The following is a 22,588-nucleotide window of genomic DNA, read 5'->3' as shown; positions in this document are numbered from 1 at the left end:
TGGCATCGTCTGTGGAGCGGCTTGGACGATACGCGAACTGTAGGGGGTCCAGTGAGGGTAGTAATTCTGAAGCAGAAGTGGTCTCTTCTGCTGTAGTTTCTGATTTGTTGTGCATGTATTTCTTCATTCTGATTCAATATGACCATTACCTGAAGCTTTTATTTTTTTGTTTGCATTGCACTGCTGCCAGATGATTGACTGACTATATAATTGCATAGAACTCCATGTTTATAGGTATTCCTAATAAAGTATCTGTATCCATGAGCCAGCATGTCAACCAAAAAAGGTTTCACTGTCCAAATAAATTCCACTTGAGATTACTTGAAGTATTTGAAAGGCTGTTAAAATGGCTGTCTTAATGACCATGAGGAAAAGGTCAACCACTATGCTAATAATACTGCACTCACAGAAAATGATAAAAATAGTGCTGAATTTTAATTTGTCCTTCTACTGGAAATGTGAATCTTTAAAAACAATTTGAGTAAAGCTTGAATAATACACTGTTTATAAATACTAAAGGTACAAAAAGTGTACCCCTGAGGTCTTGAGCGACACTGTGTGATACCCTTTAGAGCCCTCTTACAGAGCATGTGGAACAGTACCACAATATAACAGCAGATGGCGGTGTGGTAACAATTGTTCTTCTGTTTAAACTTGCAGGGACGGTACTAAAACTAAAAATATTGATTATCTTCCTCCAGTAATTTAATATCTATATTTAATGATTTATTTGATAATAAATTTAATTTGTATTAAATTTTAAATGCCAAAAATACCATGGACTCCCTGGTTAGGATTCACAAGCCCTTGGAGTTCACTTACCACTTTACTTTTACTTTACTTTAATGTTTAATACAACCATTTACATACATGTTTATTAAAGTTTCAGATACAGCTACAGCACATAGTACCTGTATTTTTGTATTATAGGTAGGTGTTCTGTAGTACTGCAGGTATTGTAAGGTAGATGTTGTACAACGTGGCGACGCTAGGGGGTGCTGCTGCTACATTGGGAATATGCTCACATAGGCTTTCAGAATATATCTATAAACCTTATTTATATTTAAAATAAAAAACAGAGAAGCTTTGCTAACAGTTTTACGGCAGCCAGGATAAAGGTCAACACGATGGTAATGTAACTCACACCATTAAGGCATAATTAGTTGTAATAAAAAAAAAAATCTAAATAAATGTAATGAATGAATGAATGATCAAAATAACATTTTATCTCTTATTGATCATTAAATACCAAAAAAGTTTAAACATTATTCTTTTTGGCTGAAATAATTTGGCTAAAGATATTTTGCTTTTATTTTAATAAAAAAAACTATATTTATATTACATTATATAGTATATATTAATATGCTAATATTTTTGAAGGTCTATCCACCCATTTGTTAGTAATTAATTGTGTATTTAATCTAATGGTGTTTAATGGTGTATTTTAAAACCTTGAACACATTTCTACAAAAGTGTATATTAAGAAAACTTTAAAGCCGTATTTATTAAAAAAAAGTTTCTCTGCTTCATTAAATTGTGTACAAATGATTTGCTTCTGATTTAAATCTTATCTTATAATAAAAACTAAGAAATATGGACATAGTATTAAGGAGAATTTTATTCCTGTCATCTGTTCACAGCGTGTCATTAAAGAGTTAACGTGTTGTTATGGCGTCTTTATTGCCCCGCCCATTAGATTGACCCCGCCCCCTTTTTAAACTAATCCTCCTTTCTCGCTATTGGTTGTGTTGAACATCAGTCATTCGCTACTCGTTATGTGCTTGGAAACAGTGGCGAAGCGGAGCACGAGCGACAAAGTTCTCGCGCACTTCTTTACACTTTAACAGCGTTGCTCGTTCCGAGGAGGTTTAAGGCGAATCGGTCCGGGGTTCAGCGCGTGCACAGTGAAACGACACCAGAGGGCGCTTCACGAGGGATTTCAGCGAAGGGTTTTTCTTTCCCTTCCCAGTGCAGTCGTCGGTGCTTGGCGGTACAGCTGGTTAGGTGGTAATTCCGCGAACGCGTTTCTAGGAGCCAGGTATGTCCCGGTGTTCCGGGAGCGCACGTGAGCAGGTGCGCTGAGTGCACGCGACCGATTACATACGGTGTTAACGGGGACCAGGACCGTGTCCACATTTGTGTTTGCGGGGTTGTTGTGCATGTTGACTCCGAGGCAGAGAGACATTGTTTATAGCAGGCTGTTGTTTTTATTTATTTTTTGCATGTTGTTTAAACACAGTATCGTATCGTTTTACTTGTAGAGCGCGCGCTTCGTCTCGCGCAGCTCGAGTTCGCTTTACGTTGGAAAACATCGCAGTAACCGGAACCCACAGATAGATATTTAAGGAATTCTGTCCAACATCCGTCCTGTTTCCTTCTTCTACTTCTACTTCCAGCGACGTCGACGGCAAAGTTTTTTTCTGTCAAGCGGCGAATGGAAACCGCGCGCTCGAGCGAAGCGCTACGGCGTGCACGCGCGTGCTGAGCTCGAGCACATCCCGGAGGTCCCGCTGAGACTCTCCGGTTCTTGTGGTTTTTTTAGTAGAAAAATAAACAACCGAGAAAAAGATGTCTAAGACGCTGAAGAAGAAGAAGCACTGGGCGAACAAAGTGCAGGAGTACGCGGTGTCCTGGGGCGCTGGAGAGCTGAGTTCGGTGCTGGAGATCGGCGGCGGCGCCGAACACGGAGAGTTTCCGCACGTGGGTCACGGCGCGTCGTGCTTTTCCGCTGCGTTGCGGTGGCACGCTGGAAGAGCTCCGAGCCCAGGAGACGTGCTGCTCGAGGTGAACGGGACGCCCGTGAGCGGCCTCACGCACCGCGACACGCTCGCTGTCATCCGCCACTTCCGGGAGCCCGTGCGCCTCAAGACCGTCAAACCGGGTAAGTTCATCGGTGTGTGTTCGAGTGCGCGCGCGCTCCCATCTCCACTCACACACACTGTCGTTTAACACGTGTCTTATGGTTCATAACGTCATTATTCATGTCTAGTGTCGTGACACCACGAGAGTTAATGAACAGTTTGCAGCTCATTGCCTTCAAGATGATTGCAATCAAAACGTGTTGATTTGTTTCCAAAAGGCCAGTCTGCTCCTCAGCAGGCAGCACAAAGCTTAGGGTTGTCTGATTTTTAACACTATCTCATTTCATGGTGACACAAACAGGTGCATCGATCTGATGCTGGATATCAGAACCTATAACGACCAGGTGTTGGTACTGAATCAGATCAGATGCATATTTTACTCAGATCTGGTGTGTGTTAAGCTGCCAAAGTGACCTTGCACAAGTCCATTCCACTTGCACATCAATCCATCCTTTTTTTGTTTTGGCCAGTCAGAGAAAACTGATTTGGAAGCACAAATTAATTCTTAATTTTCTTTTTTCTTTTTCTTCTTGCTCACAATTGAGATCATCCGTTTACACACATGGGTGTTGTGCAACATAAGATGGTCTGTTGTTTGTGCACATCTTGTGTATCTTGAAGATTGAAAGGGGAGTGATGTAATAGGAGTGTGAGCTTAATCTGCTAGATTAATAGAGACAATTGGCTTGAAAATAAGGTTCTGTAAACAGCAGACTATTCCTTTAGGACATTGAAAGATCAGAGGTAGGGGTGTGTGTGTGTGTGCGCGCATTCAGCCTTGTGCATAGGCAAGCATGCCTTTGGGTTTATTTTATTGCATGTGTGTGGTAAGCAGGAGCATGAGGTCAGACACCTGTGTTTGTGGGGGTGTGTGTGCATGGAAGCTCTGGCACTGGAGACTCCTTTGCTAAATGTTTATATTTTGCATTAGTTGTTGCTAATTAAAGATGCTTTAAGGCACTTTATTCGTTTGGTTGTGTTTCTATAGAAATAACCAAATTTTAGAATGAAAGCATGAGTATAAACCGTTCCCCTAAGCACTACTGTCGCAGAAAATTAATCAACATGCTCTGGCCAGTGAAATTTGAGAATTCATCAACACCCTCGTATTGTTCCTGGTTAATTTCCTGAATTCAGTTCTAGCCACAATATGGAAAATGTCTTGCTAATTAGCCAATCTTGTAAGATGCTAATCCTAAAAATGCGTGGTTTTAATGAGACTAGCTCCCTTCGTAGCATCTTGGACGCGTCTGAAATTGTGTACGTTTATTAGTTGAGTTCTTTTCTATTGCTAATTCTTTTTCCTGGAGTGTGAGCTACAGGAACTGGAGTGAATTCTCTTTTTTTTTTTTTTTTTTTCATTTGCAGTAATGGTTGGAAATCTGCTGATTGTTTTAATGCGACTGTGCCGGAGCAATCAGACCTGTGGTTTAGAGCCATTGTCTGTCTAAAAACAAATAAATCGAATATATTGCATATTACGGTGTTAGCAAACGACGCAGCTAATTTTGTATTAGTGTTGAAAATGCTTCCTCATCATCCTACCTTCCATATGAATGCTAGCACGTGTGACCTTGTTGAATATTTCCCTGACAATTGTTTAGAGCCCCTTATTGTGTGGACATTAAGGCTGGGTGTGTTGACGCTTTGCTGCATTTACATGATCGAAATATTTTGTTCATTAACACTGGCATGCTTGTATAACTTTTGCCATCCCTTACAAAATCGTATCACAATTGCAAGTAATATAATTGCTGCTTGTTGTACACGACCGGATCCTTTAGGAACGCTCGGTCAGTTTGCACAGAACCCACAAACAAGCCCAGCTCTTGTCGCACATTATTATTTGCATTCACCTCCACAGTGCTTGTGGGTGTGTGTTCCTTTCCTGTTGCTGAGTTTCATCTTTAATTCACACCTCCTAAATCTTTCATGAGTCTTTCGTGTTATTTAGAAGAGGTTAGGTCCCAGGATCTGGGTTTACTGGGAGATCTCGATGCCTTAAACCTGAGCTAGGGAGCTATACAAGCCTCAGCCCCAGATCATGTGGTACATTTGATATCACATCTCTACGAAGCGTAGTCTCGGGTACTGGATGTCATTTCAGAAAGGCTAGCTAGTAAATAGATTCAGCTGTGGGCTAATCAGGAGTGAATTAGATAAGCTACCAGGCCAGAAAAATCCCCAGTGTGCTACCCTATGTATGTATGTATGTATGTTGTGACTCGCTAATTAGCAAGTCCAGACTGAACCACTACCAATATCCTGTAAATGTTCATCCTCTTTTCACAAAGTGTTCACTGTAGCGCGCACACCGGTTTTACCCTTTAAAAATATTCAGTGATTAGTCATCACCAAGCATTTCAGCTATGAGCTGAGGTGTTGTCACTTTGCTCCTAGAAGCTTGTTAGCATTTAGCTTTTCTGTCCTTGACAGGAAAGAAAAGTTTTACCTTCCACTTAATCACCGCATGTCTGAAGAAAACTTTGATCCCTTTTTCACATTTTCTGTCTGTTTCATCACTACTTTTCTGTGTGGTGAAAAGATTAGGTGTTTATTTGCTTTTTGTTTTTTGTTTTTTTTTTTTTTTTGCTTTTTTTAGCATCAGCTTGCAGGAAGTAGTTTATCTAAATTCCTAACATACCTAACCTTTAACAGATGGGACCACAAGAACGAGATCTAATATTGTTCACTGTAGTCTGTTATTGTGTGTGATTTGTTTGTTTGTTTTTTTTTTTGTTTTTTTTTTTATCAAGGAGGTTTGTATTGTGACAGCAAGCTATTCACCTTAAGCTAGTTTGTGTGGCACTAGCTAACGTTTGATGGTTTAGGAATAAAGCTAGCAGTTAGCTTAGCTTAGCTAATGTGAACTTTGAGGCAGATGTCCTGGTACTTTTGCTTACTACTTACAACTTTATCTTCTACATTTATCCCTCTCAAACAGGAAAAGCGGTGTTGTTGCACTTTAGTTGTGTGACTTCTGAGGCAATACACTATCTGACAATTAAAGCATACGAGGAAATATCTTGTTAGACTCTGAAACACATCCAACAATCTCCAAATGAATCAGGGTGTTAATTAGTATGAACACAATATCCCCTGTTTTTGCACATCTCCTGTGATTTTATTTTTCCTGGTTTTAATTTATTTTCTGTAACATCCTTCTATCTTCTTGAAAATCTTTTGTCATTGACGTGATGAGTTGCTTCTGTATCAAAATTTTATGACCAAAACTTTGGTAAGACAGTGCCCTAGGCTAACAAGCCTACTGCCGTGTGTGTGTGTGTGTGTGTGTGTGTGTGTGTGTGTGTGTGTGTGTGTGTGTGTGTGTGTGTGGTTTTTCTTCTTCTCCTCTCACTTGCAGTTTTGTGACCCATGCATCATGTCTCTTGCTTCCCGGCAATACTTCGTTACGATTAGTCGTGTCATCTTCCAGTACATTCAGCGCTCTGCTTCACTGTTACGGTTTTTTTTTTTTGGTGTCCTTAATTTTAAAGGTCCCTCTGCACACCCTTTAATACCCCCCATCCCCCACATTAATTTGGATCCCTTATCTTCTTCTGTTCTTGTCCTCACCATTCGTGTCTCTCTCGCTTTTTTTTTTGCTCACACTCGCGGCTAATTTCCTGACATACCCTTCAACAAGTTATTAAGATCAATAGAAGTCGTTCTGCATGTGGTTTATGGAGTATGAGATATACGCAGAGCGCTGGGAGCAGCGTTGTAGGATTAAATCACTTCTGTTGCCATCGAGGCAGGTCTCCTGTGGAGAGGCAGCCTATTAGCACCGCTGTTTCAGCATCAGAATTATCATCAGACTCGTCAACCTTTAGGCAGGAGCTCTGAAATCTTTACTCTGGCGTACGCCTTTAGGAATGTATAACTCAAAAATATCCAAAGAAGTCTTCTTTTTCTTCCCCACACCCAAAAACAGCAGGTTATCCAATCCACATACAAATCAGGTTTGATTGACAGTTGAATAGATGTTTTGAACTAACTTAACTGATATTATTAACCTTTTATCTGGTGCTCTTGTGTTGACTCAAGTTTCCATGTGAACGATGGAGGCTCATATTCATCATAGTACATGGGGAAAGTTTTGATTTCATTAATGAGAAAGAAAAATCTTTTGATGCATATTCTACCTACATAACATCACACACACACACACACACACTAACGTTGTGTAACGTTGCTAACGTTGGGCACAGTGGCTTATTGGAAAGTCTCATGGGAGTTTGGTTTTTGCCTCCGCATTGTGTGTGTGAAGTGTGTATTTTCTCCCTATGCTTCAGGGGTTTCCTCAGGGTTCTCAGATTTCCTACCCCAGACCAAAGAAAGCATTGTAGACTGATTAGCATCTCTAAATTATCCAAGTGCCCCGAGTCCCCTTGTATCCCCAGGACATGTGCTACAGAAAGTGAAAGGAAAGCAATTAAAACCTCTGTTAGTTGCACCCCTCAGCGATGAGTAAACACTTTATCTTCAAAGGTTGATTACATGCTGAATTTTAATTTATTAAAAAACTGATGTTGAAGTACGTTTAAATCTTTCAAGTGTCTACAGCTTCGCTAAAGATGATTGGCAGATCCACCCCAACCTCCCCAAGCGCTTTGGCAACTTGGTTACCTTGGTAGTAAAACCCTGTACACACAAACGCTCAAGTTTATACCTCAGACAATCTGTGACAGGACTACAATCATAATACATTATGCATCTTTGGGGTCAAAAGGTATGTTTTAGGATTATAGTCACAAAACAAAGTATTCTGATGGTGTAGCAGAGCCAGATGTGGATTTCCATCATATTGCAGGTGTGCACGCCTTGTTAATCAACACGTTCCTACTCCTGTTCCTCGGCTCGATGCTCCCGTAGCGGGCTAGCTTCCAGGTATTGTACTAGTTGGAGAACAAAGGAAGTGTGGCAGGAGTGTGCGAAGAAAACGAGGATTACTGCTGAGAAATGAATCAAGTTACAGTAGGGATGATGTCATTCCAAGAGATGTTGTGGTGTTCCTATGGCGACACCTTTTGTAGGTCTTATCACAGACAAGCAGCAGCAGCAGCACTGTTTCCTAAGATCATATGTTATCCAAACCACTGTTATCGTCTTTAGCAGATTAGCTCTCTTGGGGGCAACTGTCCTGGGATCTGATCTGAGCTTTTGTTCAGTTGCATTTGACCACTGATTTCAAACGAGTACTGAAGTCGTCTTCAACCCAAACGATTTATTTATTCGTATTTAGTAAGCAGTTCTTCTCGGTCAGGGTCCCGGTGACGGTGGAGAAATTTGGGTACGTAACAGGAATACGGACTGATTGGAACGCCGTCGTTGCGTGGTACCATACGCACATACACAGTCGCACATTCATTTATATTCAGTTATTTTTCGAAATTGTTTAGCTGTTCCACTTTTACGTTTTTGGAAACCTGAGTGGAAATAAACACGGACTTGGGGGGGAAAAACATGCAAAACTCCACATAGGTGGTAATCAAGCTCTGGTTCGAACCAGCGACCCCAAAGCCTCGAGGAGGCAATGCTCCCTGAATGTTCCAAGGAAGAACCCCATCCCCATCCCCATTCTTTTTCTCTGCCTTTTCACAACTAATCACCCCAAGACCAGCTTTGTTCTTGGCTTAAGCATTCAGATTGTGACTCTTACAGTTTGTGAATCTCCAAATCGAAGGCTTTTTTTCTCCTCCATCGCTCATTGGAAAATCATTTCCACGGTGCATCAGACGGTTCAGTCCACTTCCTACTATTTGGGGCGAGTTTTTAGAAAGCCCAGACTGTTTGTGTTTGCTGTTGATTTCAGAGGTTTAAGGAGCAGACGGGGGTTTATGCGAGCTTTGCGGAGCACAGGAGACGGCTTTAATGTGGCTTCCTTTAAGACTCTGCGGTTTATAGACAGTCTGCCGTTGCCAGCTGCTTTAGCCGTAGAAGCTTACTTGTAAAAAGGTTTAGAAATACGGCTTTAAAAAACCACACCGTTACTCCTGCAATAGCTGTAGGCCTCAGGCTCACATTTTAGCGCTGCTGCCACACTTGGCGTATATAATCCAAGCTTTATACGCAGGCACTGATCTTTACATAAATATTAAGATAAAGTCAGCCAGCTCTGGAGTTTCCCTCATAAACAGCTCCAGTGAGCTTTACAGGGACGACGCAATAAGGATGTCTCTATCAACCTTTCCCTGAACCCCCTGTTTTCATTAGTTCTACCACAATGAAATAAACAGGCCTTGCTTGTGTGTGTGTTTTTGAAACAGCTGCAGTGATATAAAGCTGATTTTACACATTTATCAAGGGATTTAATGGAAGAATCCAGCCGAACGAAGCAGCCAACGTGGTAGCATGCTGAGCACGTCACATATAATTCAGTACGGATGTGTTTAACGTGTTTCAGGGAGTTTTCCTTTTACGAAGTGCCGGTGGTTTTAGAGCGGGTCGTTATGACAAAATAATGTCAATATTTTTAGAACTTTGTGATGTCACAAGACGTGTTTTTATAATTTTTTTTTTTGCTTTTTCAATCTATAAGTTAATCAAAATTTTGCTCTCTAAGTCTACATAAAATATTGGAATTTGTTTATTTTTCTCCTTTCTACACTTATTTGTAGATAAACAGTGCTCAGTTTTATGATGTCAGATGTCTCTAGCTAATTGTAAAAATATTAAAGGCTACATCATTTAAATTATTGCATCAGTAATCAAAGGTTGCAAGTGATACCTGCACTGCTAAGAATGAGAACCGGAAAGAAACCTTTATTTTCTCACGTATACATTACAGCACAGTAAAATTCTTTGCATATCCCAGCTTTGGAGGTTAAGTTACAGGTCATGATACAGCACCCATGGAGCAGAGAGGGTTAACCACTTGAGCCGCCTCTGCCCCCTTGGTTGAGCCGCCTCTGCCCCCTTGGTTGAGCCGCCTCTGCCCCCTTGGTTGAGCCGCCTCTGCCCCCTTGGTTGAGCCGCCTCTGCCCCCTTGGTTGAGCCGCCACTGCCGCCTTATGATTTGTGGCCTTTGAGGTCAGAGGTTATGTTGGAGACCTTGATCACAAGTATCAGTAACTTCAAATCAAGGGAGGTGTAAAAGATTAAACCACTGATTATCTTCCTATTGAGTCATTTCTGATTTCCTTTATTATGAACATTAAAGAGTCTCTCTCGCTCTCTCTCTCTCCCTCTTTCACACACCTTTCTTCTTCTGGCATGAGCTGAGCCACTCTGTTGATATGACGCTTGTCGTTCCTTACGAAGTGCCACAAACACTGCTATCACACACCAGAACGCCGTTCACGCCAAGCAATAATGTGCCAGTGGACGAGTGCCCGTGGGAGGCTGTGGCAGGAGATCCCAGATTTGGGCTTGACCTGAGGCTTGTGTTTGTCTCTTCTTCTCTTCGTTCATTAACCAGACTTCATCAGTGGATTGTTGGTTGAGCGTTAATGTGTGTGTTTTTTGTTTATTTATTTATTTTTAGAGAAAATGAGCTTTTGCTATAGAAACAAGCTGCTGCTTCAAGCTTTTGGCCTTGACTGTGATGATGATATTAAAGGATAAATCACAAAATCAGCTGGTTCCTGATCATTGTTAATGTGAAGACTAAAAGCACCCTGAGATGAAAGAGAGATTTTTCTATGAAATGCAGAATTGACACACAACGGCTGAGCATCTTTTCTTAAAAGAAGCCCGTGCCCCAGTTCCTGGAATCGATTAGCCGTCAGCGACACAGCTTCATTCCTGGTATTTATGAGCGTCAGATCCGATGCTGTGGCCTGAATAAACAAAGCAGAATGAAGGTCATTAGATTGAGCACGGCTGATATTTCAAGGTGTAGACAACACAATGATAAAAGGCACTCTAATCCAGCCAGGAGACGAAAGCCAGCTGATACGATGACCTGCGGCTCTTCATGCTAACATCATACGCTCGTTTACACACATCTCGAGCTAGCCGCTGCTTCCAAACAGCCAGGTTTTGGATTTTACCTCCTGATAAGCACCGATTTAATGGCATAAACATGGCAAGCAGCAGGAGAGCAGAGGATGTTTGTTCTGTGAAAGCAAAATAGGCTCTTTTTTATTTTTTGTTGATTTTACTCGAAATCAGATGTCGTATTCAGAAGTACATCATTTTGCCGTATCTGCTAGCGCACCGACGGAAACGAAATTGTTGAATTGACTTAATTCGAAGGTGTACATCAGTCCCACGTTATTGAACTGAGGAACAATTAACACAATTAGTTTTTGTACAACCGTCTTGAACGTAAACGCGTATTTTCAGAGCCGTGAATAAAATCAATCTAGTCATCGAGAAACTTTTGATATAGGAAATAAACCATGAAATAAAAATAACCAATGAACTCGAGTTTTGTTGAGCGAGGTAATATTATGTAGTTTTTTTTTTTTCTTAAATCTGACTGGACACTTTTTCTTTGCAGTGTGACTCCACCAACACTACTGTAAAATGAACAAACAAATAAATGGATTGATTGATTTGAAGAAAACAGGGAAACAGCAATGAAACATCCCTGTGTAGTTACAGGAAATATTGGCGCTCTTGGAACGCAGCATGACCAATCAGATTTTTTAGTTATTTTATTGTATTTAAGCTTTTTTTTTTTTTTTTTTTTCCCCGTCATTTTCTTTTTCACTTTTTTTTTCTGTCGAACCCTATTCTACGAACGAAAAAATATCCCCTTAAAGAGCGTTTTGATTGGTTTACTCCTGACGTTTTGATTGTAAACATTACTGCTGTAGCCCCGCCCACTCAGCTCTGCAGAGTATCTGCTTTGGTACAGTATTAGGTTTGTAAATGCAGTGGAATGTTCACAACCTAAACAATAATACATGTTTTAAAACAAAAAATTGACCATCGGTTGCATTTACATGATTATAACGTTAGTTAATAGAAATACGACTCGGTTTTAGCCGTCGATCACAACACTCAGCTCCTCGGCCTCCTCTCGAGCGACCTGTTTGCGCGCGTGTTGTATGTGGCGGGTGTGCACATGAATAAGAATGAGAAATTTGGGCAGGAATATGGATTGTTCTCGTCCTCTATTGCCCTTTCTGAGATGAGATGTAATCATTGTCAGCGTGATCGGTGCGCTCCCAAAGGCTGCACTCGCACTGTAATTATTCACACGGCCACAGATGTTGCATGCTGGTCCTCGGTGCTGGTTCACAGGTGCTTGGCACACTTCTTGGTTTTTTTTTTTGACATGCCTCCTCGATTCGACTTTCCTCAGTTATTTCAAGCAGCGGCTCCACCGGCGAGTTCTTCTGCCACACGCTAGGGCTACTGAAGGGATATGTCCAGAATTAGCATTTGTTTGAGTTATATATTCAAAATCAGCCAGTATAACTCTGATGTATTATTTACACAACGATCAGTCTGTAACTGTCTGTTTAAAGGAGATCCTGGCCACACTGTAGCCTCCTGTTCCTGGCAGGAAGGAGTGGAATCTGTTGTGGTCTTTCTCTGTTTGTAGCTCAGGTGCCTGAAGATTCGATGATGTAGGACTACACTGAGTCGGGCAAGCGTTCTCGGCCAAAGGGTCTGAAATACTCAAACCAGCCCAGCTGCGCTGACCTCCATGCCACATTTCATGAAAACTTTTAATATGAAGAGCTGCCACTGGACACGTGCCTGGTTGAGCAGAAGTACGGCCGTTCCTATTAAAGTGGCCAGTCAGTGTATATTGACAAATAACAAAAGGTCTCTAAAGAAGTAGTGCAGTACAATATTTCATTAGAAGCTTGACTCGTCGTTCAGAGCAGTGAATCGTTCATAATTTACCCGAATGGATTCTGAATCAATTGTGAGATCAAAGATTTGTGATTTATTTCCAGTTTAATCTTATGTTTAGACATTAGGATGCTGATAAGTGAAAGCGGTTAATGTTGTATAGTATAGGCTCATTTTCCTGTATCTGTGGATAGAAATTCATCCCCAGCCTGCTCTTACCCCACGGGTCGTTTCATAGCGGCGCAGGCAGCGACGTCTATTTAGTGTCGTCATATTTTGTGCAAGAATTGAATCGTTCACCTCTATATACACTGGTTGTGTGGAAGTGTGTTGCATCACACCGGCACAGCTCTCTCAGTTGTCATTACGTTCTTTTGCCATCTTGCGACCGGCTCTCTCGAGATCCCACAGCCTTGCGTACGGTTGTGTGTGTGTGTGTGTGTGTGTGTGTGTGTGTGTGTGTGTGTGTGTGTGTGTGTGTGTGTGTGTGTGTGTGTGTGTGTGTGTGTGTGTGTGTGTGTGTGTGTGTGTGTGTGTGTGTGTGTGTGTGTGTGTGTGTGTGTGTGTGTTGCGTAGTAACACAGGAGGCACAGGTGGAAAGGACACACCCGGCCTTGTGTACACACCATATGCACCCTCATCATCTCTGGGCTTTTGAAGTGGGTGACTTGATACTCGGCTCTTTTGTTCCGGCTGAGTCGCTCTGCACCAGTGTCGCTCTCAGAGTTGACTCAGTTATAGTGTGGCTCTTGGCTCTCGGTGCTTTAAAGCAGGTTTGGGTTGAGTTTTGTTTTCCTTTGGAAGGATTTTCCCCATCTAGCGTCACGAAATATTGTACTGGTCCAGAAATATCGTTACACCGATACATCGTTACACATGGGAACAAATGGCCGTGGCACAAAAACACATTGGCTTTCATCACTGGCTTTACACGACATTGTATGATTTATTTTAATGTCCGCCTTTTTGCCAGAGGACTCTTACTTACTGCTCAACTTCTCTGTGTCTGTAGCTTCACACGAGCAGCATGCAGAGTCGTTATCAGAATGCACAGCGCTCAGTGTCTCTACATAGACCCTCGTTTATTTATTTATTTATTTATTTATTTTATTTATTTATTTATTTTTCTTCTTCAGGATTTGTTAACAGCTTATCGATCGAGTGTCTCATTCATGTAATCGAGCATTCTGAATGAGGCGCAGACGGAGGTATGTAGAAGATGTTTATAACCCCTGAGCTGTCACCATGGCTTCTGTGGATGAGCGAATCCTGTAAGTGAGCGCATCATTGCTGTGTTCTTCAGCATCCACGCTGGTCTGGAATTCCAGCGGTGCCGAAGCGCAGAGCGCGTTAATGAAGCAAACCAATGACGACGAAGTAAAAAAACAATACAAAACAGCTACAAAAAATCACGACAGAAAAACCAGCAGCAGCAAAAAAGCACCACGACAAGATAGAAGAACAAAAAAAAGGAAATACAGAATCTGAAAATATAAAAAACAAATACATACTAAAACCACAAATAACACATTCATTCATTCATTCATTCATTCATTCATTCATTCATTCATTCATCTTCTACCGCTTATCCGAACTACCTCGGGTCACGGGGAGCCTGTGATCTCAGGCATCATTGGGCATCAAGGCAGCATACACCCTGGACAGAGTGCCAACCCATCACAGGGCACACACACACACACACACTCTCGTTCACTCACGCAATCACACACTACGGACAATTTTCCAGAGATGCCAATCAACCTACCATCCATGTCTTTGGACCAGGGGAGGAAACCGGAGTACCCGGAGGAAACCCCCGAGGAACGGGGAGAACATGCAAACTCCACACACACAAGGCGGAGGCGGCAATCAAACCCCCAACCCTGGAGGTGTGAGGCGAACATGCTAACCACTAAGCCACCGTGCCCCCCACAAATAACACAAATAACAACAAAACAAAGCACGCACAGAAAAAAGACAAAACATAAAACGACATATAGAAACCAATAAATAAACATAACAAATCAAATTGCAAAAGAAACCAACAAACGATTTATGACCGTAAATCCAAAAATGAGACGACACAAACAGCAAAACATGAAAACATGACTGTCAGACAAAAAAGCTACTGAATCAAACATAGTAGCCCAGTAAATATGAGAACTAAATAAAAGTTACTATAAGAGCAAAAAACCCTGAAATCGGAAACGGAACCTGACATGCTCGTTGCTGATTGGCTGCTGTACACGGTACATGGTTTTTCTATTCTTTTGGGGTGTGTGTGTGTGTGTGTGTGTGTGTGTGTGTGTGTGTGTATACATTAGCCTAGTAACAGAAGACCTCTCTATATTCCCCTCGTGTACATGGTTTCCCTCGCAGCGCTGATAAGCTCATTCCTGATGCCCTGCTGATTGCTTTGCTTTCTACAATCCAGGAGGAAACTCGTCTAATCGAAAACGACCATCGTCGTCCTTCCGATCTTACGATTCCGTAAGCTTAACAACCGCGACCGTGGTGCCGATCGGTCCCGCAAGTACACAACGGCGATGTAATGTAAAACTCCTGATCATTTCATAGGTCTACAGAGTCTACAATAGCCAGGTGAGCTTATTATCCTCTGAAGACTAGGATTAGAAAACTCCTAGGATATCTATACAGGAGCATCCGCAGAAGGAGGAGATGGATCACGTGACCTAACGTGTGGCCTGAAAGTCTGTTCTTTCCCAGTGGCGTCACTCTTACTGTCTTTTTGTGAACCAACAGCGTGCGTTTTTTTTTTTTAAAATGATTTTATTCCAGCCTCGTTCTTTACTGCTTCCTCCGTTGACTCACATTGACTCACATTGCCTCCCAGATCCACTTCACATGCACTTCATTCCATTCCAAAGGCTCTCCAATAATCTCTTGGAAGAGGAATTAGCATATGCTGTGTGTGGATGAGTAGAAGATCATGGCCACAAGGATGAATTTCTTCTTATTGACACGTCGTCGTCGAGCGCAGAGGTAGTTAAGTGTCCATGATGCCATTGGTGCACATGTGCTGTCTAAGGTATAGACTCGATTTCGATTCTTTGTTCAGCCTGAGAAAGGACACAGGGCACGAGTGACAAGTTTTACTTCTACAGGCTAATTTTATGTTCTAACTTTAGGTGAAATTTGACTTCTTATCTTGTGAGCCGTAAGAGAACAAGAGGATCTGATCTCTTCGGTCGGACGAGCGAAGGGTTGCTAGTCCGTGACGGCAAAATCGCCCCGGTTTCCTGCTGTTACTCTTATCGTGTGTTCCTATTAGCATCCAAGTGCGCCAAGGAGCATCCAAGCGTGTTCGGCTTCCTTTTCTAAAAAGACAAGGATGCTCTCAAGTGGTGCACTAGAAAAGCACCGGAAGAGCAGAAGTTTGAATCCCATCGATGCCTCTACCGTTGGTGGCAGGGACAAAATTGCAGAGTAACTCTGATCGACACGGGGACGACAGGATACCCCAGAGCGCTCGACTCCCTCAGACGCCCAGACGTCAAGGGTTCAGAGGAAACCACACCAAACCACTAGCCAATCATGGGCATGGTGTATAGCGCTTTACGTCGTACGTTATATTTCCAGAACTAGTTAGTAGATGGAAAATAACTTGCAACACAACACATTTAATAGACTTTTCTGATACAAAAGGTTTTATTTAATCGTCTTATTCGAAAATTCGCTTCTGTAGCAAGTAAAATGTCATTTATTTGGGTTGTTTATTAGAAAAAGGCGTTCTCAGAGCAGACAAACATGCTTAACACTTTCCATAATAAGGTTATACACTTACAAGTAAACAAGCGAAGCCGATTACACAGCCGAGTACAAATTGCGAGTAATCTCTCTCTCTCTCTCTCTCTCTCTCTCGCTCGCACTCGCGCTCGCGCTCTCTCTCTCTCCATGTGTTTGTGTTTTAGGATCAGAGATAGCCAAGGAATGTGGAGAATGTCCGTCGGTACTCGGTGTTCCTCTGAGATGTCACGCATTAAATATTATATTGTTAACAGGTGCTTATGCTGCGAGTCGCTTTCTAGCTCCCTGCAATTGTTTTCTACAGGGATTATATAGCTTTAATAGCTTTATATAGAGAGAAATGGATATCGGTGTGATTCAGTATCCTTAATCCACTCTATTGTTGCTGTTTTTAAGCGCAGCTAGCTTTCTTTTGCTGTGTAAACTTTTAGGGAATATCAAACAAAACCAAATCTCTGGTAACCTTGGGTGTGTATCGTTTAATAGTTTTTGTATTTGTATTTTTTTCTTTTTTTTATTTGAAGCAATTTTGCCCTCAGGGTCACACACTGCAGCTCATAAGTAGGAAAAGCTGCTTGCTTCGAGTTTTCTCGCTTAAAAGGAAATCTAAAGTGATCTTGTAAGCTAAATGTGATGGACTGCAGCACTTTATTGTATTGATTTTTTTTTTTTTTTTTTTTAATTTTTAAAAAAAAAAATTTTTTACTGCCGTTTTTATTTTAATCTTTTTTTTTTTTTTTTTTTTTTTTTTTTTTTTTTAAATTAGTGAATCTTGATGCAATATATTTTCTGGCCTTGTTTTTGGTGTTTTGTTAAAGCCTGGCTCTTGTGGAGGCACGCACACCTCTCCCTTAAATGTTCTGGCACTTTCTTTCGAACCTGGAGCTAAATACTAAAAGTCAGGGGGAAAAAAGAAAGTATTAAATAAATAAATGGAAAAGAAAAAAACGAAATCAAAACGTGCAACACGATCTTGGACAGTAAAAGCATCTCACTTGTTGATCACATGTATTTGGATACAAACCTGCAACCAGTTATCAGGAATCTTTCTGTATGTCCAAATGTTTGCTTTTGAAAGTTCTTCCCGGTTTGTTTGTGTGACGATCGTAAAGCTCCTGATAACGTTCACACATTTGGTTGTGCTAGATGTTTGTATCAAGGTTGTATACGTTACGAGTTCTTACTGAAAAATATGGCAAAAGGTCAGGTGCGTCTGGAAAAACGGTTCTAATCCGCGTTAGCATCTGGCTCTCATTAGTATAAGCGGACACTCAGTTGAAAGCTCCGCCCCTTTCCTCTGTCTCACCTTAGTCGCATTTGGTCAGCGGTCTCGCCCATCCTCGATTTCTCACAATGTCCTTGCTTCCTGTCGAGGTTAATAAAGAATGTTTTGGTGCTTTTTATCAGTTATAGCTTTTGGCCCCATAGCCAATTTTGTATAAAATTGAAAAATAAAATCAATAAAAAAATCCAGGTTGAATTGGGTAACACGTTGTTGTTGTTGTTGTTGTTGTTGTTGTTGTTGTTTTGGGCTTTTCTTGCAAACTCTTACTGAGTGAATTTTCTAAGAAGAGCATGCGAGTGAGGTTGAGGTGCTCTGTGATCTTACGGTTCCGCTCGAGCCTGTCTAGATGCCAGCTCTTCATCAGCAGACGCCCTGCAGCCTGTCACCCCAGGCTAGGGCTTTTTAATGTGGCAGAAGTGGATGCTGCATCTCGCCTGGCCTTGACGTCTCCGTCACGACTCCAGACTGCCACCGGTTCTAATTTATTGCTGTCTGCAGACAACAGGGCCACATCTGGCAGTTTGAGATCCATGCTTAAGTCTGAAAGACAGGACATGGACATGATACAGCAAACATTTCAGTGTCTCTCTTTCCTTTTCCTCTACATTATTTACTGTGTTTTATCTTTTCTATAAGGACGAGAATGTTACAGTAAGGGTTTTTTCCCCCATGTTAAGGCTGTAAACTTTTTTTTCTATAGTACAGTAATTGAATTGCTTTTAAGACCAGCTCAAAGTTTACCCAGTGCTAATTAGAGGGTGGTGTTGATCAAAACACCACAGTTGTCTTTTAACAGAGTGCACTTTGTAGTAAATAGGGATGGGCAGTATGATGAGGTAATAGGGATAGGACTTTTTTAAACTGTGAAAAACGTAAAATCCATCTATCCATCCATACCAATCTAATCCAATCCATCCATCCATACCAATCTAATCCAATCCATCCATCCATACTAATCTAATTCAATCCAATCCATCCATGCCAATCCAATCCATCCATCCCAATTTAATGGACTCTGGGCACCAGATGGGAGACACCCTAGCCTGGGTGCCAACCCATTGCATGGCACAATCTCACACCCATTCACACAATATAGACAACCAAGAGATGCCAGTCAGCCTAAAGAACCCTGGAGAACCCTGATGAATCCCCTGAAGCACGGGGGGAAAAAATGTACATTTCGTGCACACAGACCAGCGAATCGACCCCCATATCCCAGATGTGTGAGTCAAACATTTTACAAAACCCTACAACTAGCGAACCTTTGTATTATGGCACGCATTTTGTACACTCATTTTCTTCATATGATATTCTAGCCTAATCTTAGTAGTGAGTTTTCAGGCAATATTTTAGCTCACATTTGCTATCCTTTAAAAAAAAAAAAAGAAGAGGTTTCAGTGTTTCTGCTAATAAACTAGTTTAACGTCACGTATAGATCATGTTATTAGGAGCCGGTTTAATAACAGACTGTTGGAAAAGAGCACGATAGACATAAACCTTTACAGTTTGGCCTTTAATCAGATTCCACCTGTCAATATGTCTGAAAATATAGATTTACTACCAATTTCGCTGTTTTTCAGCGCTAGTAGATAAGATTTATCCATATCTGAGCATGTGAAGGTTTTTTTTTCTTCCATCACAACCACATCTGTATTTAAAAGGACAAGTTATAGTTTGGAAGGCGTGCGGTTCCTAAGCTTATTTATTTTAGAATTTTAGATCATCAGGTCTGAGGAGGTCGACGCAGTCCTTTAGTGTATTTCGCCTAGTTTAGCGCTAGGTGCATAACTTTGCGGTAATTTAGCAGTATTTTTGCTGGCAAGCTTGAACGATCTCCTCAAGGACATTTCTGCTAGTGACCTACTAACATAACTTTCTTTCTTTTTAGCATGTCTTTAAGGGGGGTTTTTACACCTGGTCACTTCATGTGTTTTCTGTGATCCGCTATCCGATGTTAAAAAGACCAGGTCTAAATGCCCTCCGAAATGTTTTCGATACGGATATAAATCCGATCGTTCAGACCATTTCAGGAGGTGGTCTGGGACGCATTTCAGATGAAACTGGACAGGTGTAAATGAATGTGGTTGTTCAAGCCACATACGTCAGCGCTGTACTCCTCCTAAACGGAAGTACGTCACTTGCAAGTCGTGTATCGTGCCAGAAACAAACATGTTTTCCCATCAGTGCTGCTCCGATCTTTCACCCAGGTGTCTTGTTGGGCCTTAAAATGCACTGCTGCTGCCAGCGAAAATGCAGCAAACAGTAAATGCTGTTTTTTGTATCAACCGCATACTGTACACCAAAGCGTGTTCCCTTTCAATTACCCCGGAAATGAGGTAAAATATATTAGCATTTTGGGCGGGGGTAGAAAGATCGGATCGATATCCGATTCACCAAGATGCATTTATGCGGCCTAATGTAAATGGGACAGTTTTAACAAATCAGACAGCTATCGGATCAGAGAAAACACATGAAAACACATGAAGTGTCCAGGTGTAAAAAAGCCCTAAGATTCTCCTAACAGCACGTTTTTTTTTTTTGTTTGTTTGTTTGTTTTTTTCTTCTTTTCTTCTGTTAATCTGGACACGTTAGAGCGGCGCACGTGTACCAGGTTTTGTCTGCGCGTACAGGGAACCGTTTATCTGTCCAGATTTATTTATCTAGTTTAAATCCTGTTGCTTCAGGAAGCTCTGTATTATGCAAATATGTGACCAGCTTTAGTGTGTTTGCCCAGGAGAGTTTCCCAGGGACTCGAGGTGTTTCGAGGGATTGCCTTCATTTTCACACCTTATTCCTGCTCTGTAGTGATCTGTATCTATAATCACTGTATGCAACCTGGAGCTTTTTGAGGCAGTAATTCATGCCGTTACAAACACTGGTGCATTCTGGGCAGTTAATTGGATATTAATTTACATCATGCTTACTGGTCGTGTGTCTGCTTAAGTCATCACGCATCATACTCCAACTAGCTGTGCCTGTGCGGAGATGGCTAATCAAGTTGCCATGGTAACAGCAAGCAGCAGCCACCCCCAACCACCCCAGCCACAGCGACGGACGACTTTTTTTACACTTTAACACCCAAACAAACAACAAAAGTTGTCCGTTTTAGACATTTATTTCAGCGAAAGACACTGGTCGCTAACTTGGGGTTACCATGGTAACAGCCCCCCAGTGAAGGCACATTTTAATTTACACAATCGTTCGTTTCACCCGTATGATTTGAAATTGCACGGTGCTGCGAACTGCAGCGATCTGACAGGGCAGAGAAACTGTCGCGCGAGTGAGCAGCTCGCTTCTGCGAGCACTGAGACACAATCTTGCTTGCCTTAGTTAAAGTTAAAGAGATAATGTGTTGTATTTGTTTTATTACTATTTAGACTGTTTGTGGGTGAGTAAAGAGTGCTGGTAACGCTTGTTTATTTATTTATTTTCAATTTGAAAAGCTTCAAGAGAAACTAAAATAAACCGTAAAGGGGAAAATAAACTAAAAATCAAATGAACTTAATTAGCTTTACCCGAGCTGAAGCTTGCCTGTACCCTAAGGTTGTGTGTGTTTGTTTGTTTATTTATTTATTTACTTATTTATTTTAATTTCAACAAAGTGTTCGAATCCTGGGGTTAAATTGGCCACATTTTAGATAAATCTTTCTTTCAGCTAGTTAGTTAGTTAAATACACTACAGTCCGAGGGAAGTGAAGTGAAGGAGATGAAGAATTCCCATAGACGGGACGACTGTGTAGCCGTAACACTAATCCTTTAAGCTTTTTGATGTAGCGCATTATGACAAAAGACTGCGAGCTGTTCGGATCTCATACGATTTGAATGGCTTCAGATGGCGTTTTTATTTCCTTTGTGTTTACGTTCCAGTGAAGCGTTATAGCGGACGAATTAATGCCAGCACGAAGTTTTATTTTCTTTTTCCTTTCTTTTGTCTTCTTGCTACAGCAGATAAAAAGCTCCTCAGTCAGGATACGACAGCTGCTTGTCCCGGGTTACTTTTGCTGAATTAACAGAGGAGCATCATAATAATTGTGCTTGTGATCTTGAGTAAAGTAATGGCACCCGTGTAGCTCTTGTAGCTCCCCATGGGCTTGACCCTGCTGAGGCCAGAGCGACTCGCTCGCCAACCTAGTTTGGACAGTTGTACAGGTTTATTGGGTTTCTGGTCATCATCCCATGCCCCTTGCTGTGATTTGGCAGGCATGCTGTACATGACTCCAGCTTTCTGTCCTCTGGCGCATCATCTCTATCACTCTTTAATACCAGGGAGCCAGAGAGAGCGAGTGGATTCGGGAAACATGAACGTTTCTTCACGTCTGCTGTGTTCGTTTCACACGCAGCACGATTCCCTCGTGTTGTGCAGTTTCCAAGCTCGCACTCGTCTCATGGGTCATCTGTGGTTGCACACGTGCAAGGCGAGGAGTCCTTCCTGCTGAGATTGAGAGGGGTAAAGTTACTCTGACTGAAAACAAGCTTTGCAAGTTTGCAGGTTTCGGGGAGTTACTGTAAGTGTTTTGTTACATGGTGGAGCCAGTCTTTCCAGAACGAGTCTCTCTCTCTCTTTCTCTCTCTCTCTAAATGATTTAATGTCGAGATAATCACATCTCAAAGCTGTTGTTCTGACTCGAGATTGTCCAACCTCAACTACGTGAACGCATGAGTTGAGAATCGTGCCTCAAAGCCGTTAAAAGTCTGACTCGAATTAACGCATCTTGCGTATCTGTTCATTTTGTCTTCAAAGCTTAAAATCTGAATTACTGCACACGTCTATCCTTTTTTTTTTTTCTTTTACTCATCACCAGAACATAAAATTAGTGTCTTAGAGGTAGTCTCAGGTCTGAGCTCTGGTCTTTCTTGTTATTACACTAGCAGGTGAAAGTTCAGAAGTTCTTTAGTTTAGCGCTCAGTTGTGTGTGTA

At 41.7% G+C, this 22,588-nt stretch overlaps 1 protein-coding gene across 4 annotated transcripts in view; it reads left to right on the top strand.

Moving 5' to 3' along the window:
* Nucleotides 1–1,765: 1,765 nt before the first annotated feature.
* magi3a (membrane associated guanylate kinase, WW and PDZ domain containing 3a) overlaps nt 1,766–22,588 on the top strand; it is a 139,534-nt gene continuing 118,711 nt past the window's right edge. For all 4 annotated transcript variants that reach the window (XM_060895027.1, XM_060895028.1, XM_060895026.1 and 1 more), the window contains exon 1: nt 1,766–2,881. In XM_060895027.1, coding sequence (XP_060751010.1) covers nt 2,569–2,881 — 313 coding nt within the window. In that variant the 5' untranslated portion in view covers nt 1,766–2,568. The remainder of the gene's footprint in view (nt 2,882–22,588) is intronic.

Source organism: Tachysurus vachellii, chromosome 19, assembly GCF_030014155.1.
Source record: "Tachysurus vachellii isolate PV-2020 chromosome 19, HZAU_Pvac_v1, whole genome shotgun sequence".
Taxonomy (NCBI): Eukaryota; Metazoa; Chordata; class Actinopteri; order Siluriformes; family Bagridae; genus Tachysurus; species Tachysurus vachellii.
The sequence above is the reverse complement of the archived record's forward strand: the minus strand, read 5'-3'. Positions and strand labels throughout refer to the sequence as shown.